General features: G+C 41.4%; 2 protein-coding genes and 3 long non-coding RNA genes across 7 annotated transcripts in view; 1 reads left to right on the top strand and 4 right to left on the bottom strand.

Moving 5' to 3' along the window:
- Positions 1–17,093, bottom strand: part of LOC135334204 (uncharacterized) — a gene marked incomplete in the record, with an annotated part of 688,739 nt that overhangs the window by 158,552 nt on the left and 513,094 nt on the right.
- Positions 649–2,450, bottom strand: LOC135336587 (uncharacterized). 3 transcript variants are annotated; one of them, XM_064532456.1, is made up of 4 exons: positions 1,835–2,450; positions 1,547–1,746; positions 1,108–1,302; positions 649–791 (listed from the first exon to the last, which is right to left on the bottom strand). In XM_064532456.1, exons 1-3 carry the CDS (start codon positions 2,421–2,423, stop codon positions 1,108–1,110), a joined length of 984 nt encoding a protein of 327 aa, XP_064388526.1. In that variant the 5' UTR covers positions 2,424–2,450; the 3' UTR covers positions 649–791. The 3 variants fall into 3 exon arrangements, with proteins under 3 accessions (XP_064388526.1, XP_064388518.1, XP_064388534.1); XM_064532448.1 differs by lacking the exon at positions 649–791 and adding an exon at positions 875–916; XM_064532464.1 differs by lacking the exon at positions 649–791 and adding an exon at positions 875–916 and having other exon boundaries at positions 1,562–1,746.
- On the top strand, positions 9,571–10,106 carry LOC135337590 (uncharacterized). Its single transcript, XR_010395192.1, has 2 exons — positions 9,571–9,700; positions 9,946–10,106. It is a non-coding gene; the product is annotated as an uncharacterized LOC135337590 (long non-coding RNA).
- LOC135337485 (uncharacterized) lies at positions 10,304–11,296 on the bottom strand. The gene is made up of 2 exons (XR_010395149.1): positions 10,689–11,296; positions 10,304–10,637 (listed from the first exon to the last, which is right to left on the bottom strand). It is a non-coding gene; the product is annotated as an uncharacterized LOC135337485 (long non-coding RNA).
- LOC135337630 (uncharacterized) lies at positions 11,292–12,645 on the bottom strand. The gene is made up of 3 exons (XR_010395204.1): positions 12,456–12,645; positions 12,172–12,329; positions 11,292–11,355 (listed from the first exon to the last, which is right to left on the bottom strand). It is a non-coding gene; the product is annotated as an uncharacterized LOC135337630 (long non-coding RNA).

Here is a 17,093-nt window from a genome sequence, read left to right as displayed (position 1 = left end):
GGAGACAGCCGTAGAGTAACCTCTTGAGAGTGGGATCCAAGAAGGCAGGATGAAGGTGGCCACCCCTTTGCTGTTGGATCTGTGGGGCAGAGGGATTGAAATAAAAAGATCGGATCAGGCTATAATAATTATACTAGTATGACACAGTTCTCTGTAATAATTATTGTACAGTACTTACAGCTAGAGCCTTGGATTTGCTAAACAATAAGTTATGTAATAAAAAAATCTAAAGCTCAGAGTATTGAACACACACACGTACATCCATCTTTCTCCAAAGACATTTAAGAATGGAAACACGTACGTGTACACATTAACAGCTAGTGCACTGACTTGACTCATCACTGCACTCACCATGAGCTTGTGGTTCCTCTTCATTGCTATTGTCAGCTGGTCCGATTGTTTCCCTGGATACATCCATGAATAGGTGTCTCCATGGTCGTCGCCCAGTGCACATGGCCAGTACACAGCAACCAGCCTGCCATACATCAAATGCAAAACTGCACTGCTGCTCTCGATAGAACTATAGGATAGGATGAGGGAACGGATTAAGGAACGGCCAGTATAACAATTATACACAAGATACAGAATTGTAGTGTGTTGAAATCGTGAGAACAAATGAGTCTGAAAATTTCACTTTAGTACCTCTGGAGGTTTATAGCTCAGTGCCCCAAGACATGACCATCCTGAGAACGTCTTGGCATGTGAAGTTGATCTTTCTTCAATAATCTCTGCTGATCCAAAGTCGATCAGTTTAATTCGCTGGACTGATTCATCAACCACAATATTGGCAGCTGTGTGAACGAACATATGAAACATAATTATGCAGAATAATTGCTATACCGTGCATGGCTTTGATTACTACACATGCATGTTCTTTTCTGTACACCTCGTCAGAGTAGAACTGACCCAGGAGGTACTGTAAAGGCAAGCAAATAAATAATGACACTTTTGATTTCAACTTCCATAAGAGACTTCCTCTTTCACTTTTACTCTAGACAACAAACACATTAATATTTAATTAAGATGTGCCAAGGAAACACCGAAAACATAGAAACATACGTACGTGCATGACTACAACGGGCATGCAATTCACTGCAATATAAGTACCTATTTCAGTTGGTCCCTACGAGCCATGATACTTCGTTGAATGATCTCATCTTCCTGGGGGGTATCGGGCAATTGCTGACTCAGCATCTCTTGATACATCTCGTGTTGCTTGGCAACCATCTCAGGATCTGGCCTGGGGAAGTTTGAGGAGATAGGGAAATAATCGCTGTCCTTGTCAACTGGGTGGGTCACCGGCTGTGAAATGGAGAAAGGATATTAAATGCGTTGATTTCGGCACCGTTATGTAGTCAATTATGGCTTCATTTATGCTTTATGTGGTTGGCAAGTATACCAGAGAATTCTACATAATTATTAACTTTTAGCTGGTTGAAGCTTATCAGCTCTAGAACATATAGATAAAGCACTTTTTAACAAGGAATCCAATGGTATGATTTGCAGTAAAGTATGGCGAAGTTGTGACGAAGGTCAACCTCCTCACGTGACTACAAGGTACCTGCATTTGGTACTTCTCTTCCTCGCTCATCCCAGCTTGCTTGTCGGTGGGGATTGATCCTCCTCTCTGGGGACGGTGGTTCATGATGTGGATATCACGGTCGTACTTAGCAAGAGCCTCATCAACACCACGGACACTCTCTTCAATTAGGAGGGAGGGGTGGAAGGAGGGAGGCGATGGAAGAGCTGTGGGGTGGGCGGAAGAGAGAGAAATTGAAAACACAATTTTGAAGATAAAATAATTCGTACGGTGTCTTGTGGTTAAATTACTCACATTTGGTCCCTGATTCACTGTCACTGTCATTCTCCTCAGAAGATGAGTATGGAGCAATGGCGTACGGACACACTTCAGGTACACGCTGGGCAGCAATGGCGTATGGGTTCACTTCAGGTACATCTTCAGCAGTGCTGTCCTCATGATAGGGGATGGTGTGAGGGTAGGCGGATGAAACAACTTTCGATCTCGATGAATGAATAGCTGTTTCGTACAGAGAGTTTTGGTGTGAGGTACGTTGGTATGCATTGGGACTGTAAGCAGTAGCTGCTTGGCAGTTCCACGCCTTGTAAGTGGCGGGTGACCCTTGTGGAGGGTGTGAATAGTGTGAGGAGTGGAGGTTGTACGAAGAGTGTGATCCTTGTGGAGAGTATGAAGAGTGGGAGTTGTATGAAGAGTGTGACCTTTGTGGAGGGTGTGGAGGGTGTGGAGGGTGTGAGTGTGCTGCTTCATGGCTATAACCTGGTGATACATATCTTGGCTGGTGATCATACCCCGACACTGCTAGAGATTGAGGTCCACTGTTAGACTGGTCACTGTGGTAGTTGTAGCTTGCTGAGGAGTTATTAGACAACTGTCGCTGGTACATTAGCTATCCATGGGTGGGTGGTGCCTGAGCTCAGTGATTGATCGCCTACTACGGTGGAGGCAGAATCATCGTTCTCGTGGTTGTAGTTACTGGAAAATGCACACGTACAGTCTTTACATTCAAGACCACCAGAAAGCAGTTATACACAAACAGCAATGAGAACATCAGGGGCGTAGCCAGGATTTTGAGTCCATGCACATTGATTTATACTTTAGCACTCTTCACAGTCTTGCAGCTGTAACGTAGTGCAGAGATGAGTCATTATAATTTTATTACCGCTGAATCTAAAGCTGGCCCACAGCAAAATGTACCAATATCAACAAGAGTCTACTACACAGGCGCGCATCATTATAGGCAACTATAATTATTATATCAGTGCCCATAATTATATACACACATGCATGTCAAGACATTCAGATACAATTACAGGCTGTAATAGATTAATTATAGGAAACAACGTTTGGAAAGAAGAGACTTTACCGTATGTCTTCCCTTCCCGAAAAATGCTTATAAGGCTTTGATGCCTTTGATTGAAAGATCATATACATATCAATGTACTATACACTAGGGGAGGATTCTCTACTTCAGTACAGCAAGATTTGTCTGGTGTGTGTACAGGTATTCTCTACTTCAGTACAGCAAGATCTTGCTGTAACCTGTAGTGATTATACACACACCAGACAAATCTTGCTGTACTGAAGTAGAGAATCCTCCCTCTCACATTAAACTTCGAAAAGAGGATAATTTTCATTGCCAACACTTGTACTAAAGAATCAAGAGAAGTTGCTTTTTCGATCGCTCAAAAGGAGATGGCACACGAAAGCTTATGCATGCAGAAAGAGACATAATAACAATTGTTTTCCCCATCAATCTCAATATGGTATAACAAATTATCACTCGATATCTGCAGTAACATGACAGTTAACCTAAAATTGAACACTTCACCACAGCCAATGACCAAGAAGAAATTTAGCACTCAGTTATCATTGAATGAAAACTCGTCCAGAAAATGGTCGAACACCGGAATACAATCTTTAGTCAACCCCATAAAACCTAAATCACGGTCTCAATCAATTAGCTCAGTGCGAAGATTTACTGTAAACTTACCATCAAGGAAACGGTCTTCAGTATCTTCGGAAGAGAACGTAAATATCGATGAATTGTCGTACAATGGCAAAGAAATAGACAGTTCTTTTGTGAGTTTCGATGATGCAATCTCTACTCCTTCAAAATGTGCTACAGAAACTGTAAGTTGAAGTCATATCCAAAACTGCTGTCAACATTCATTTCGAATAGTCCTACACTTCCTTGTAAGGTTAGGATCATCAAGGGAACACTTTATCCTTCAAATGCGGTAGCAATCTCTAGTGGCCATGACCTGGAAATCCATTTCATCAAGCACAAGTAAAGCCTTTTCCGTGCAAGATCCTAGTGGATATTTTTTGTAATTCCATGTAATTCCTCGATCAAAGTGTAATCCATCCAATCCTGTAAAGTTCGTACAATACCAAAAGACAGATATATATTAGTGATCAAAGGAATCAAGACAAGCTTGACCAAAGGATACCAACTAATGGCAAAGACACTGAGTGGTGCCAAGAAACTTTTATCAGCTGAATGCATTGGGAACTTTTAAACAGCTCCAACTTTGATTTGCATGTGCTGAAGAATTTTTGAAGTGTAAAATTGCATTGCCACAACTGGATTATCCAGCAAGTTCCCAGAAAATTAAAAATCTTCCTTCTGTCATTACCATTATGGAGCGAACCAATGGCTCGTCAATAATTGCAACTTGCCTTACGAATCATTTAATGCCTGTACAGTTGCACATTGCTCAGAATCACCATAGAAAGTGTGTCATCATGATATTTAAAACACATTCTACATACATATACATATACATACAAGTGCTTGAGTAGCACACATCAATCACTAGGTTGGGAAATTTCCAAAGAAGCAAAACAACACCCCGTTAAGTTTGAAAACACAGATTTGACTCAAAAACAATTGCCACAAGCTGATACACCCGATATAATTATGTTAAGAGTAGTAGCGAAGACAATACAAAGAGGTGCATGCATGTAATCCATCCGTTCTAAACAGTTACCATAGCTGTGACTTTGTACATGAAAGTGATACACGACAAATCACTGTAAACATGGGGTCAAGTGAAGATTCTGTCACAGCTCTTCATGCGGAGCCGATGGAGCAAACTTTGTCCGGGGACTCAACCAAGGCAACTAGAAAGTAATGAGTTGCAAAAAGAAAATTATTCCTCCTTCACCCATCAATGAAACTTACGCAAAGATGGAGGACAATGAAGACAAAATATTAATGGGCCAACAACACTATAATGGAAATTCCAGAAATCAACAATCATGATGATGACATCACAATGAATGTAGTTGTAAGCAATGTGGAGAAAGATCTTCTGAAAGTAGGTCCACACCTGTCACTCTAAAAAAAGCGAACATTCAAGGAATCAAGAAGGCTCATTGAATGTTTCAAACAGCAAATCTGCAACTGGATACTTTGGCACCATGCAGGTTGAGCAAAGCAAAAACAAGAATTGGCCAATTCCCACACCATGCAGTATAGTCGTATATCGTTTCACCTTCATCTATGCCTAAACTCATCACTGCTACCAGTGAGTTTAATCCTGTCACTGGTAGCAGTGATGAGTTTAGGCATAGATGAAATGAATTTCTTGAACCGATACGACTACTGGTGTGTAGGAATTGGCCAATTCTTGTTTTCGCTTTGCTCAACCTGAAAACAGGAAACTTGAAGGATGTTGTGGATTCAAATGATCATCATGTTCTGGGTACTATTTCAACTGTTATCCCAGCTACCACCGCAAAAGTCCCCACTACTCGGAGACCAACATCAAAAACCCCCTCTGGCACCTAAACCAGAAAATTACATAAAGAAAACGAAGCAAGCTACACCGAACTTAGTACTAGGCAGCAAACTTCAACATAATTATTAAAAGATTCAAAACCAGCTAACCAAGACCTGGTTAACAGTTCAACAAAACTTTCAATGCCAAGCACACATAAGATAAAAAAATACCAGTATTAACTGGAATGAATCATCAGGTGAAACATGGATGCTATTGTAGACAGCATTGCCAACTGGTTGTCTACAGATAGAAGATGAAGTTAACCAACTCTCACACCGACTACAATGACATAACTTCTATTATTGACTGTTATTATTATTATTGTGAAAAAACGTATAATTTTGGGTAAAAATAAATTGCAGGTCTATATTGATCTTTACCAGCAATAATTATTATAATGAATTTAATTTGCTCAGCAAACAGAACATTCAACTCAGGACATAATTATTTTAGACACATATAACTGCTTAGCAACCTAGCAACAGAGAGGTTGCATGATTAAGTAATCTTGATCTGACATCATGTCAGCTACACAATATTGTCCGGTTATAACTCGCTGAAGTCGCAGACGGTGCAACCTAGATTTAACTTTCACTTCATTCTGCAATATGTCCTCATCACAGTCGCTGAGAATGTCGCCAGTGATATGCTGTTGGCGAAAAGTGTCCACATACTGCTGAAGGTTCATAACTTCCAGCAACTTCAGTACCTGAGAAAATAAGAACATTCCCATGACATGCAGTGAATAATTACAATTATATACAGTGAAACCCAGAGCTATGGCACAAATTGAGAACCAGTGATTATTAAAATCATCCACAACATGCACCCAGTGGACAGGCTACATATACCGTATAGCGGGTATATTTCGAGGGTATAAATTTTCGCGGATGGACCATTACAAAGGATTTCGCGGATTTTATTTTCGTGGTCTGAGTTCCAGCCTTTTGGCGCATGCGCACATCAACATGCAGCTGTACCACTCCACTGTTAGCCTCGAATCCATAATACTGAACACGCCTACTATTATAAATTTTCGTGGGTATAAATTTTCGCGGTACAGGCTCAATCCGCGAAAACCGCGAACATTTATACCCTCGAAATATACCCGCTATACGGTATTCTCTGCTCCCAACGACTAAACCTTGTATCCCCTCGTAGTGGCTACGCCTCAGGGCATTATCAAAAGCACACGCTGCACTAAGCTGCAAGTACCACATTTTGAAGAGAGTAAATACAACAATCATAATTAATGCACCTGACAATGACTGACTAGTTACGTATACGATCATCCCCAGGGCTGCATTGAGGAGGGTAACCCCCCTCCCTTGAGCAATATATATTATACTGTACAAGGTATTTACAGCACATTACGCAACATAAGTACAGGTTTCACCACAATTGCACATGAATCTTATCACATGCACTAGGAGCTATAAGATGATCTTTATATAGTATACTAAACAGGGTCCAGGGCTGCATCCAGGATTTTGGATCAAGGGGGGAAAATTGGGCAATTTAAAAATGTAGGAGGGGCAAAGTCATCAGAATTATAGCAGTACAAATGAATCTGCCAGATCCTAGGGGGGGGGGGGGGGGCGAAACTGTGCCCATGGGGGAGAGGCGAATTACCCCCCTCGCCCCCCCCCTCAATGCAGCCCTGGGGTCTCTTTGTATACACATAGTGATCGATACTCGTATACCTACATGTACATGTTTATATACTGTAGCACATCATGGACATACACAAAGTCATGCAAGTAGTCAATAACATCGGCCAACCCTCTCCCCAGCATGAAAAGCTCTTGTTATGCAGTGAAGCAGTAAGTCCCCGGATCTAAACTAACAACAATAGTTTTACCTGTGAATTATCCATAGATTTTAGGAAGAGTTTATTCCTCTCCATAGCTTCAGGTGATGTAGGTGCTGCCTGTTGGTCTGTTGTGCTTTGCACGCTGCCATTAGCTGAGTTACCAGCACTGGAGCTACCTTCTGAGAAAAGAAAAGTACAGCACTATTACAGAACCAGCCAACAAGTTGTACTACCCTAACCCACGTTAAACAACACAACCATGCAAAGACATCCATCTGTTTGATCAAAGGGCATATGCAAGACCCTGAGTATACCGTATAGCTGGTAATTTTTGTGGGGCAAAATATTCGTGGTTTTCGTGGTTGGAGGTCTGACCACGAAAATTTTACCCACGAATGAAGCGACCTTGTCTACCTTTACCTACAATCCAAGCAGCAACCACGAAAATATTATCCACAAAATGTCTCAATATTGCTGAACCACGAATATTTTGTCCCCCGAAAATTACCCGCTATATGGTACCACCTGTACACTTTTATACTCTGCCTGTGTCCTCAAACCCACATCATACGAGCAACTACATGTGTTCTAGGCCACAACAAAGTGAAACCATTAAAATCAATGCCTATTATAGCAAAACTAATGTGCACACCTGATATGGTGGAAAAAGAACTGCCTTTCTCCACCAGACAAGATTCCAGGTCTTTGGTCATTTGGTCCAAATCATCCATTATGTTGGTGAACATGAGGCTATCTGGCCGGGCAGGAGCACTGACTTGTCTGTGCACATGCTCACCAACAGAGAATTCATTTGATAAACAGGCCTCTTTCTTGCGAGCCTCCACAATACCACCGTCACTCCCTGCTGAGAAAACAACGACATGCAGATACACAATATCAACACATTCATAATAATTTCAAAAAAAGTGGAGTTGTTGGCAGCTCATCACCCACAATGGTACATGTACATATTATAAATATACAAGCAGCACTATAGCTTAAAAAAAATTATACCAGTAGGTCTTTCTGAAGCAGTGCCCTTTCTAGAAGTAACACACGCTCCACCGCTCCCTGCGCTGCCAAAAGAACTTATGTCAGGAATAGTGGAGTCTGGAGCAGAGCTTGACAACAAATATACTGCAAGGAAACAACATACACATGTTCTTATAACATCTACACAAAAATGTACTGCATGTATACATGTAAAAGTTCTCAAGAGAACACAGACATTGCACCTACAGTTACGTGAAGAGTTACAAATGCCGATTATGGTTCAATACCCAAACCTATGGGTACATCACCCTCCACATGTGTGCTTGATGCAGTAGTCGTACACACCTTGTTCACTTGCTTGAGCAGGTCCTCTCTTACTCTCATCGGGCACGGCAGCCCTGGTTGTGCGATGGTGAGAATCCACATAACTGTAACCAGTGGAACTCCTGGGAGGATTACTGGCCTGCATGCATAAAGACACCAATGTAAGTGATGTTTTACAGGTGACTTATATACACATGCACATCCAAATGGACTATTACACTCGCAGCCAGTGGTGACACATACATTTACATGTATACCATGAGTACAGTGTACATGCTAAGTAAACCTCCCCAATATACTGCACTGTATTAATAATACACTACACAAACAGCTGCCGTATAAACATGCAACACCATTGTGAAGCCATATATGTATCACTTGCATCTGTTTTGACTCTTGGTGGTGGTTTCCAGGTGGAATAAGCTGGTGAGACATCTCGTGGAGATTTTCTTTCCACGACTCCACTTCCACTGTCACCAGGAGAGTTTGTGTCCGGAGGATAATATACACTTTCTATAGGCACAGGATTAGTCTCGAATACCCGCCTCAACCTAAATCAAGCTTTTAGGTTGAGGCGGGTATTCGAGACTAGCACAGGATAACTAGTCTTTTTCACTGCACGTGGATGTTGGTAGTGACTCTCAGTCAAGGTGGGGTTGTGTTCCAGCATAGGAGGTTTATGAACATCAATCCCATTTCGCTCTTGGCCGAAACAAACGTTTGTATAAAACTGGGACTGAGTGTGTTGGTTGCTGTTTTCCTTGCCATATGTACGCACATTGGCAGGGTTGAAGTGTTTGTAAATGAAAGACGTGTCTTCATAATTATAGTCCATAGAGCGGTTGCATCGACGTCATCGCATTACGTCATAAAAAGTTTTTGGAGGACAACCTCCCGAAAATTTACATGGCGGCTGTATGGCGCGCCTATGCACACGCAGAGATTAATGGTTGCATGTGCAGACATGATCACTGCATGTGCACAGACTAATGGTTGCATGTGCAGACATGATCACTGCATAAGGCGATCATTGCACGTGCATGCTATCTAGGTATATTCACACCAGGGCACGCCTATGTACATGCAGACATTGTTATTGAAACACACGGCGCGCCATACGGCTGCACAGAACTCTCAGTTTAGCTTTGCTCTCTTAACAGAGAAAGCGAATTAAGCAACAACGTTAATAGCTATAGACGATCAAAGGACCCCTACCTGAACTGCTGCAGAGGAAATGAGTTTGATGTAAGCTCTCATGCGCTTATAAATTATCATATTATTAAAATTATGGATCAGGAGTGCATGAATAGATCTATGTCTATATCTAGCAATATCTGCTAGCTGCCTTTTAGATCTAGTCAGCAGCAGCTTTATATGAAGTACATACACAGTACTACATCTAAATGATCATAATGGCAGGGGAGCGTATAGCGTACTTTTGTACTCGGATTACCTTCTGATGTATGCACACACAACACATAATTATACAGGCCTGAGGGTGTGCTCCTCTCGATGATAATGGTACAAAGATTTGGATGCTTGCTTCTGTCATCTTCTAAGCTCAATAATTAATAAGAGATGCAGTGTTTTTTGTTGTTATTTACTCTTTTTTTGTCAATCTTGAGTCAACCAACATTCATTAATTGCTCGACCCATAATTATTTATTATTAATTAATGTTTCAGAGACCAGAGACGATGTCGGTAAAGGTATGTACACTGAGCACATAATTAATACATGTACTGACACTAGCCTCGATCCCAGGCCGAGTTTTCGCTTTTATAACGGTTAGGCGAACAACTGGGCCTGGTACTAGTTGTCTGCGCATGCGTCAAATTTTCATTGTATATTTGTGGTCGGCAAAAATATTTAATAAATCAATAATGGAAATTTGTACACAGAAAATGCACAGAGTGAGTACACAAAAGATGCACATAGGGAGCTGCTTCACAAAGGCCTGGGGAGTTGCCAGTTGTGCTGCAGCACAATTACAGTGACCCAGGGCAACTTCAGGATGATTGAATGCCTTCAAATTACGTTTCAAAAAGATTTAGCAGGCTGCTGGACTTCTCTGATTCTAGGCCCCAACTCGTAACTCATTGCTTGAGAAAACGTAGATTCTCTTGATGTCTCTGAGCTACCCAGCAACGCTCGAATGAGCAGGTCATACTCCAGTCCTGTGTCTGTGAGTATAGGACAATATTAAAAGAAACCAAAGACGGTTAAACCCTTACCTCAAACTGTCCAGTCTCGTCCGTTAGTATAGCCAAGAGGAGCACTGTTGGGATAGCTGGATATTAGCCATTGCTCCTGTACAGAGAAGTAGACATTTTAAATACGTGTAGATCTATACATATTAAATTTCTCGGTTATAGTGTCATTGTTGACGAGCTGATGATGGCAGCACCAAGTTCTCTAGCTCACACTCTTCACTTGATCCACCATATTAATGATGAAACTATAGTCTACCTACATTCTTGCCAAACATGAACAAGACTTGATAGCATAGCCGGCCATAGGGCCCACACAAAAATATCTGACCTTAACAAGCTTGACAAAGCTTTATACCTCTTCCCTTGTTGTTCAGTCTTCAGAATAAGCTTCAGAGAAGAGAGAAGCTTCAGCTAAGAGCCATTCCAATCGATTCCAATAATGATAAAACGGGAACTGACTTCTAGTACACGATAGTACACGAATATAAATGTCACCAAAGTGAACGAGAATATCCATTCGTCAGAATCTGACGAACGATTGACGCATGCGCAGACAACTAGTACCAGGCCCAGTTGTTCGCCTAACCGTTATAAAAGCGAAAACTCGGCCTGGGATCGAGGCTAGTACTGACACATGATAATAACACATCAATGTCAATTTTATCTTGACTCTTGTCTCCATCAGTCTCTGTGTGGGAGAAATTATGTAATCATGAGCACTCAAAGGAGGTACTGTATAAGTATACGAGATCACGGATATGAAATAACAGTTGACCTTTTTTTTTTAGTAAAAATTTTCAGCTGTTATTTTGCCACCCCTGCAAACCTAAGCTATCTACATCTCCTCGATCTATTGAATACCATAGTCAGCGCCTTGCACAACACACATAATTTAGCCAGACATACCACAAACGAATGTAGCCTCGATCCCAGGCCACTCTTCCTTTTTAAGGCCTTGTGAAAGAGGCTAGAACAAATGATGAACAAGCAAAGGTCACATCTACAATGTACTTAAACTCAACTGTGTATATATATAATTAGACAAAAAAGTACTTAAGATAGAAAAATACTTGAGATACATGTACCGGTATAGCTAAATATAACGTAAGGTAAACAATGGCCCCCGCACCACTCTATCAAAGGAAACCGTTGCACTTATTTTTGGATCAAACTGAGTGTGCAGTGAGTGTAGTTTACAGCTTCCAAATCATTTTTACACAAGCTTCCCAAAAATAATTATTATGGTGGCGCTTAAGCACACAGCTATTATAGTGTTAAGTGCAATCTTTTAGTAGTATGCAGTGGACCAACTGTACGGTTTGATTTTTTGTCTCTGTATTTTACAGCAGCTCTACGGTTACGAATCAAATGCATGTGCATAATAAAAGAAAAGCATACTGCCTTGGGCCTGACATCACTTACAGCAACCGTTGGAGGATTTAAATAATGGCATTCAGTCAGAGTTGGTGCTGTAATTACAGCATAGTACACAAAGAGCACTTACATTAATTTAATATTGTGGTGATCGTGTCCCACACAATCCTCCCAGCCAGCAATGATCGATGCCTGACGTGACATGATCGGGCACTCCTACACCCTCTTCATTTGAACATAATTATGGTAGCTATCTTCACACAGAGCTCAGCTTGTTCAGCTAGTACACTGTCAAGAACCAAGCAAAGGAAAACCTGACAATTTTGTACTGAGATATAAATGTGTGAGAATAAAGCTAGTGAATTTCAATGGATTTCCATAGCTTGTACATCATGATGCATGCAAGTTTCTCACCTCAGCCTTCTCTGTAAGCTAAGGTAGACTAACAGTTACAATACTAGAGCACTCTGTATCCTGGATCATAGTTCTACTCTGCCAAATGGTGTCCAGTTCTTCGTGTACTTTTACATTGTTTACACCTGTGTTTTTGGAGGTTGTCCTCCAAAAACTTTGTGCGTGGGTGGATGACGCGCGATGCAACCGCTCTATATCAAAACATAGTCGAGCGCCACCGCCCTCCTTGAAGGAGATCGGGAATTATCCACAGTTTTGTTCTGGCCTGTTACGCAATAGTATCATGAATATCATTCATTATACCACACTTACGTCACCACAAATTGATCTCATTGGTCAACAGCTGTAGGATATATAGAATATTAGCATACAGCCCCAGGCATGCACAGTTTTTCAAGTTGTTTTTTAGTTTTTTCATTTGTTCCCATGCTTGACGGTACTAAGACTCAAAGCGACGGCAGAAACACGGAAGGTGCTCTCCAACAAGATGGCTAAGCTTCCATGGGTCCATGGGCGCGGTTTAGATACATTTTATCCAAGAAGAGCTTGCAACTCCAGTAAGGGACGTCGAATGGTCAACGCTTGGACCAAGGAAGCTCTTGAGCATCTGTAGGAGTCAACATGTTGCTCAACTAGCTCTTTGACGGCTGCAAAATCCGGCATAGTCTTGTTCTTTTTTGCAATCTGCATGTGATTGAATTGTTGCTAGGGGGAGGTCCTTTTATAGTGCTGCGGTCACGTGGTATAAGTCAGATATGCCACACCTACTCGGAGGATATGCACCCTATATATCCTCCGCTACCGTGGTTACATACCCCTCGGCTCCGCCTCGGAGTAACCACGGTAGCGGAGGATATATGGGTGCATATCCTCCTCTTAGGTGTGGTATATCCTATACTTCTATGTGGGTGCTAACCAATAGAGATGAATATCATTTATTAAAGTGGGTGTTGGCCACGCCTCTCAGTCAATCCAACGTGTGCAAAATTCACACGTGGTACAGTTGAGTGGGTGTGGTCAATCCCCTTGAGATACTGCAATCTGATTGGAGCTGGTGGAATTGTTGGATTTCCAACAACAGAACAAAACTGTGGATAGGCTTGATTCCCGACCTCCTTCGGGGCAACGGTAGAGGGCGGCGGCGCCCGATTAATCAAAACATTGCAATGTGAAATGTCAAATTAAAATTGTTACCGCCCACTCAATAATTGTGACGTTTTCGTGTCATAAGAAAAGTACTGCAGTGTAATTAGCAAACAAGGTAGCATAGATTCAAGTTAGCATCTGTACCTTTCTTCTGCAGACCAGATTATACTTTAATCTTGGTTCCTAACTCAAAATACAATGAAAAAGAGAATACACTAAATCTGTAATCAGTTATCAGTGTCACTGTTCGGACTTTCATCCAGTCCATCAAGTCTACCAGCTATTCTCTCCATTCATAATTACTCTACTCATCATCATATCCGATATATATATGTTAACTATCTCTTTATGGATCGTCAGTGTCGGTAAATCCCACCAGGAGAGAGTTTTTTAGGGGCTTTCTTCAGTTCCTGGGCACTGTCTTTGCTTTGCCTTGCTTGTCTTGGAAACTTGACATGAGCTCTATGTTACAGTAGTATACCTTGGCTGTTACTTGGGCTGATCTGTCATCCTCAGTAGGTATACAGTAGTCTAGCTGGCACAATAAACTTAAGCTAGCTCTACTTACATGCACTTATGCAAAATTAACGCTGCTTATCTCTTTCCTTGGCAATCTGTTGTAGAAATTACAACAATGGGTAAGGAATCGCTATGATGAATTAGATGAAGTTGTATGTGAGCTCCTCCCTGACAAACAAACTGTAGTCTAGGTAACCGCCTTATCAGTCAAGTAGGCTAAAAATCTGTGTCCTTTGATGTAAGCTTTGATGTCTCTTTGTGCATATGTAGTTATAAAAAAAAAAAAAAAAAAAAAAAGAAACCTTTGACTAGCTAGGAAGAGTAGCAGCAGTAGTAGTAGCAGTGCAAGCAGGACTAGACTAGATTAAAAAGTTGGTGGAAAGAATAACTGACCGTTTGGACGTCACCTGGCTGCCAGACTTTCATCTGGACTCTTCCCCCTGAGTAGCTGGCCTTTCTCTAAGCCACAAAACTGAGCAAGAAGCTGAAGAAGCAGCTAGACAGAGACATGTACCTAGCCTTGAGAATTGGGAGGCGTGGCTCAACTAGTTAGCCCAGCCCAGAGGAATTGTTACCGAACAACCGTAGAAGTAGGGCTACCCCTGGCTTTACTGAATTAACTAGCTGTGTCTGCTGTCTAGTTGGACCAGATTTAGCTAGATAATGGGGTAGAGAATAGTTGAGCGGTGCTGTGTGTAGCTTGAACTGTACTGGCTGGCAAGAATCTAGTAAGCACCCTATGCACTGATAACTCGTCAGAATGGAGGGTATGTTCTAGGGATCTGGACAGCTGTACATCCAAAGGAGCCAGGGAGTGCCAATCATCTTCTCCCAGTCTCTGACACGCTAAACAAAAGGAGCTAGAACTGGGAGTCCCAGCTAGAATTGCTAGCCGGATCTAGACTAATAGAATGACATGGAGGCGTGGTGAGGCCGGATCCACACTAATTGATCGACCTAAAGACGCTCCTGTTCCAGATTTCACGAATGGCAAGGAAAGGGTTAACACTAACAGGAAACTAGGCAACCCACATTCATATGAATCCTTAGGAATTACTTGTGCTGCCTAGCACCGAACTAAAGGTAAATACCCTTCCCACAAAAATTTATTATGTAAATTATATCCCGTTGCTATGTTGTTGCCAAGTGCAATATGAAGCATATTGCACTGCTGAAAAGTCACTGCTGAAAAGTCATATTGCACTGACCACAAAACGCCCCTCTGGCATTTAAATTAAAATTAAATTAATACGCATGAGAAATAACAAGTATCAAAGTATGTCCAGCCATGCAGGAATGAATCTTCAGCACTGCTGGAGTTTCTTCTTGCAACCATGCAGGTTTTAAAATTGTCCAAGATTCATTTTGTGGAAGATTCTGTGTTCCTAGATCGACCTAGTCCTCGACCTTGTGATGCATGTCAATTCTGCTTCACCGTAGCACTAGAAGTGGCTCTTTTTACTGGGGGCATGAGCTGTTTTGCAGCAGTGTAGAAGCGAGCTTTCTTGGCTTGGTTATGAGGCCGAGCGTAGACCAGCAGCTAATACATGTATTCACTGCACTGAGTAGTGGGGTGGGGCTGTTTCTTTGCAGCAGTAAGTGGGGTGGGGCTGTTTTGCAGCACCAGAAGTGGGGTGGGGCTCTTTTGCAGCACCAGAAGTGGGGTGGGGCGATTTCAGCGTTGGAACTCCAACAATTTTGTGTCAAGCCATTCGTCGGTCATGCCAATCTTATACGCTGCAGATACTGGCGTCTAGAAGAGAGAAGAGATGGAGCTGTGTCTAGAGTTGTCTCTGTCTTTTTTTGTGCAGTTTATATTGTGTTACTAGGACAGTGTTATGTATAATTATGTTAGGTTTCCACACAAAAAATCTGATCTCTGAAAAATGGTATTTGGAGTGATTGTGCATACAAAGCAACTAAAATAAAGCAGGCAGCTAAAATTTCCGCGTTGAAATACCTTTTCTTTCTTGCACAATAGCAGCCGTAAACTCTAACCACAACTATGCGCTGCGCAATATTTCACTCTAAACAAAGCACACTTCAAAGTTAAATTTCAAAACTATTGTTGAAGCATAGATAAAGGAATTTTGTGCTGCAATTCTACACTTCCAAGGTAAGTAGTTTAGAGCAGAATTGAACCAATTGTATTTAGTTGTTAAAGCCTGGTGTATTTTTTACAACTTACAACCAAAAATTGGAATTTTGTTTGATGCTCCAAATGGAAATGTCAGTGCATTTGCTTTCCTCACCGTATTTTTGTGAAGTAGATTGGTGCATGTATCTATGATAATAATTAAAAGGAGAATCGTCCCATGTAACCACCAAACTACATCCGATGTATTTTTAGTTGTTTATTTCAATATTTAACTAGATTCTACTCCGTAACAAAGTAATAAACATTACGAAATGTCAAGTGATCATCATGTACACAGGGCTGTTGAGTCAACAGAAGCCCTCCCCTCAATGTCTGAATTGAAAATTTCAGCCACCCAAGGCCAAGTGACGATTTTATAGATGTGTACTATAATTATACTATATATGCAAGTTTAGATTCACAAACTTTGTGTTCCTCACTGCAGTGGCCTTGTATATGAACTACAACAACAGGTGAACAATTTGGTGGAACTTGTCCGGTCCAAAAACTAAGAACTAAGGTAAAACGGAGCTGGAAGAGTCGTCACAAGTAGACGTTGATGGCATTTGTGACATTTTAAAGGACCCTATAACAGGAGGTGAACACTTAATACAACAATTGCATGTGTACTACACACATTTCTATGTAGTTTCTTCTGACTTTAAGATTGCGTTATTGTTCACAGTATTCTGACAATAATAATTTTTTCAAAGTTATGTCTCCAGTAAAAAAAAGTCAATGGTTAGGTCAAAATAGCACACTTTCTATTCTCATCATTAATGCAGTGCATGTGTTTTTGTTGAAAAGTTGGCTTATAACTGTTCCATTAATTATAC

The sequence above is a fragment of the Halichondria panicea genome, chromosome 1 (assembly GCF_963675165.1).
Source record: "Halichondria panicea chromosome 1, odHalPani1.1, whole genome shotgun sequence".
Classification (NCBI taxonomy): Eukaryota; Metazoa; Porifera; class Demospongiae; order Suberitida; family Halichondriidae; genus Halichondria; species Halichondria panicea.
This window is presented reverse-complemented; position numbering and strand designations above follow the sequence as displayed.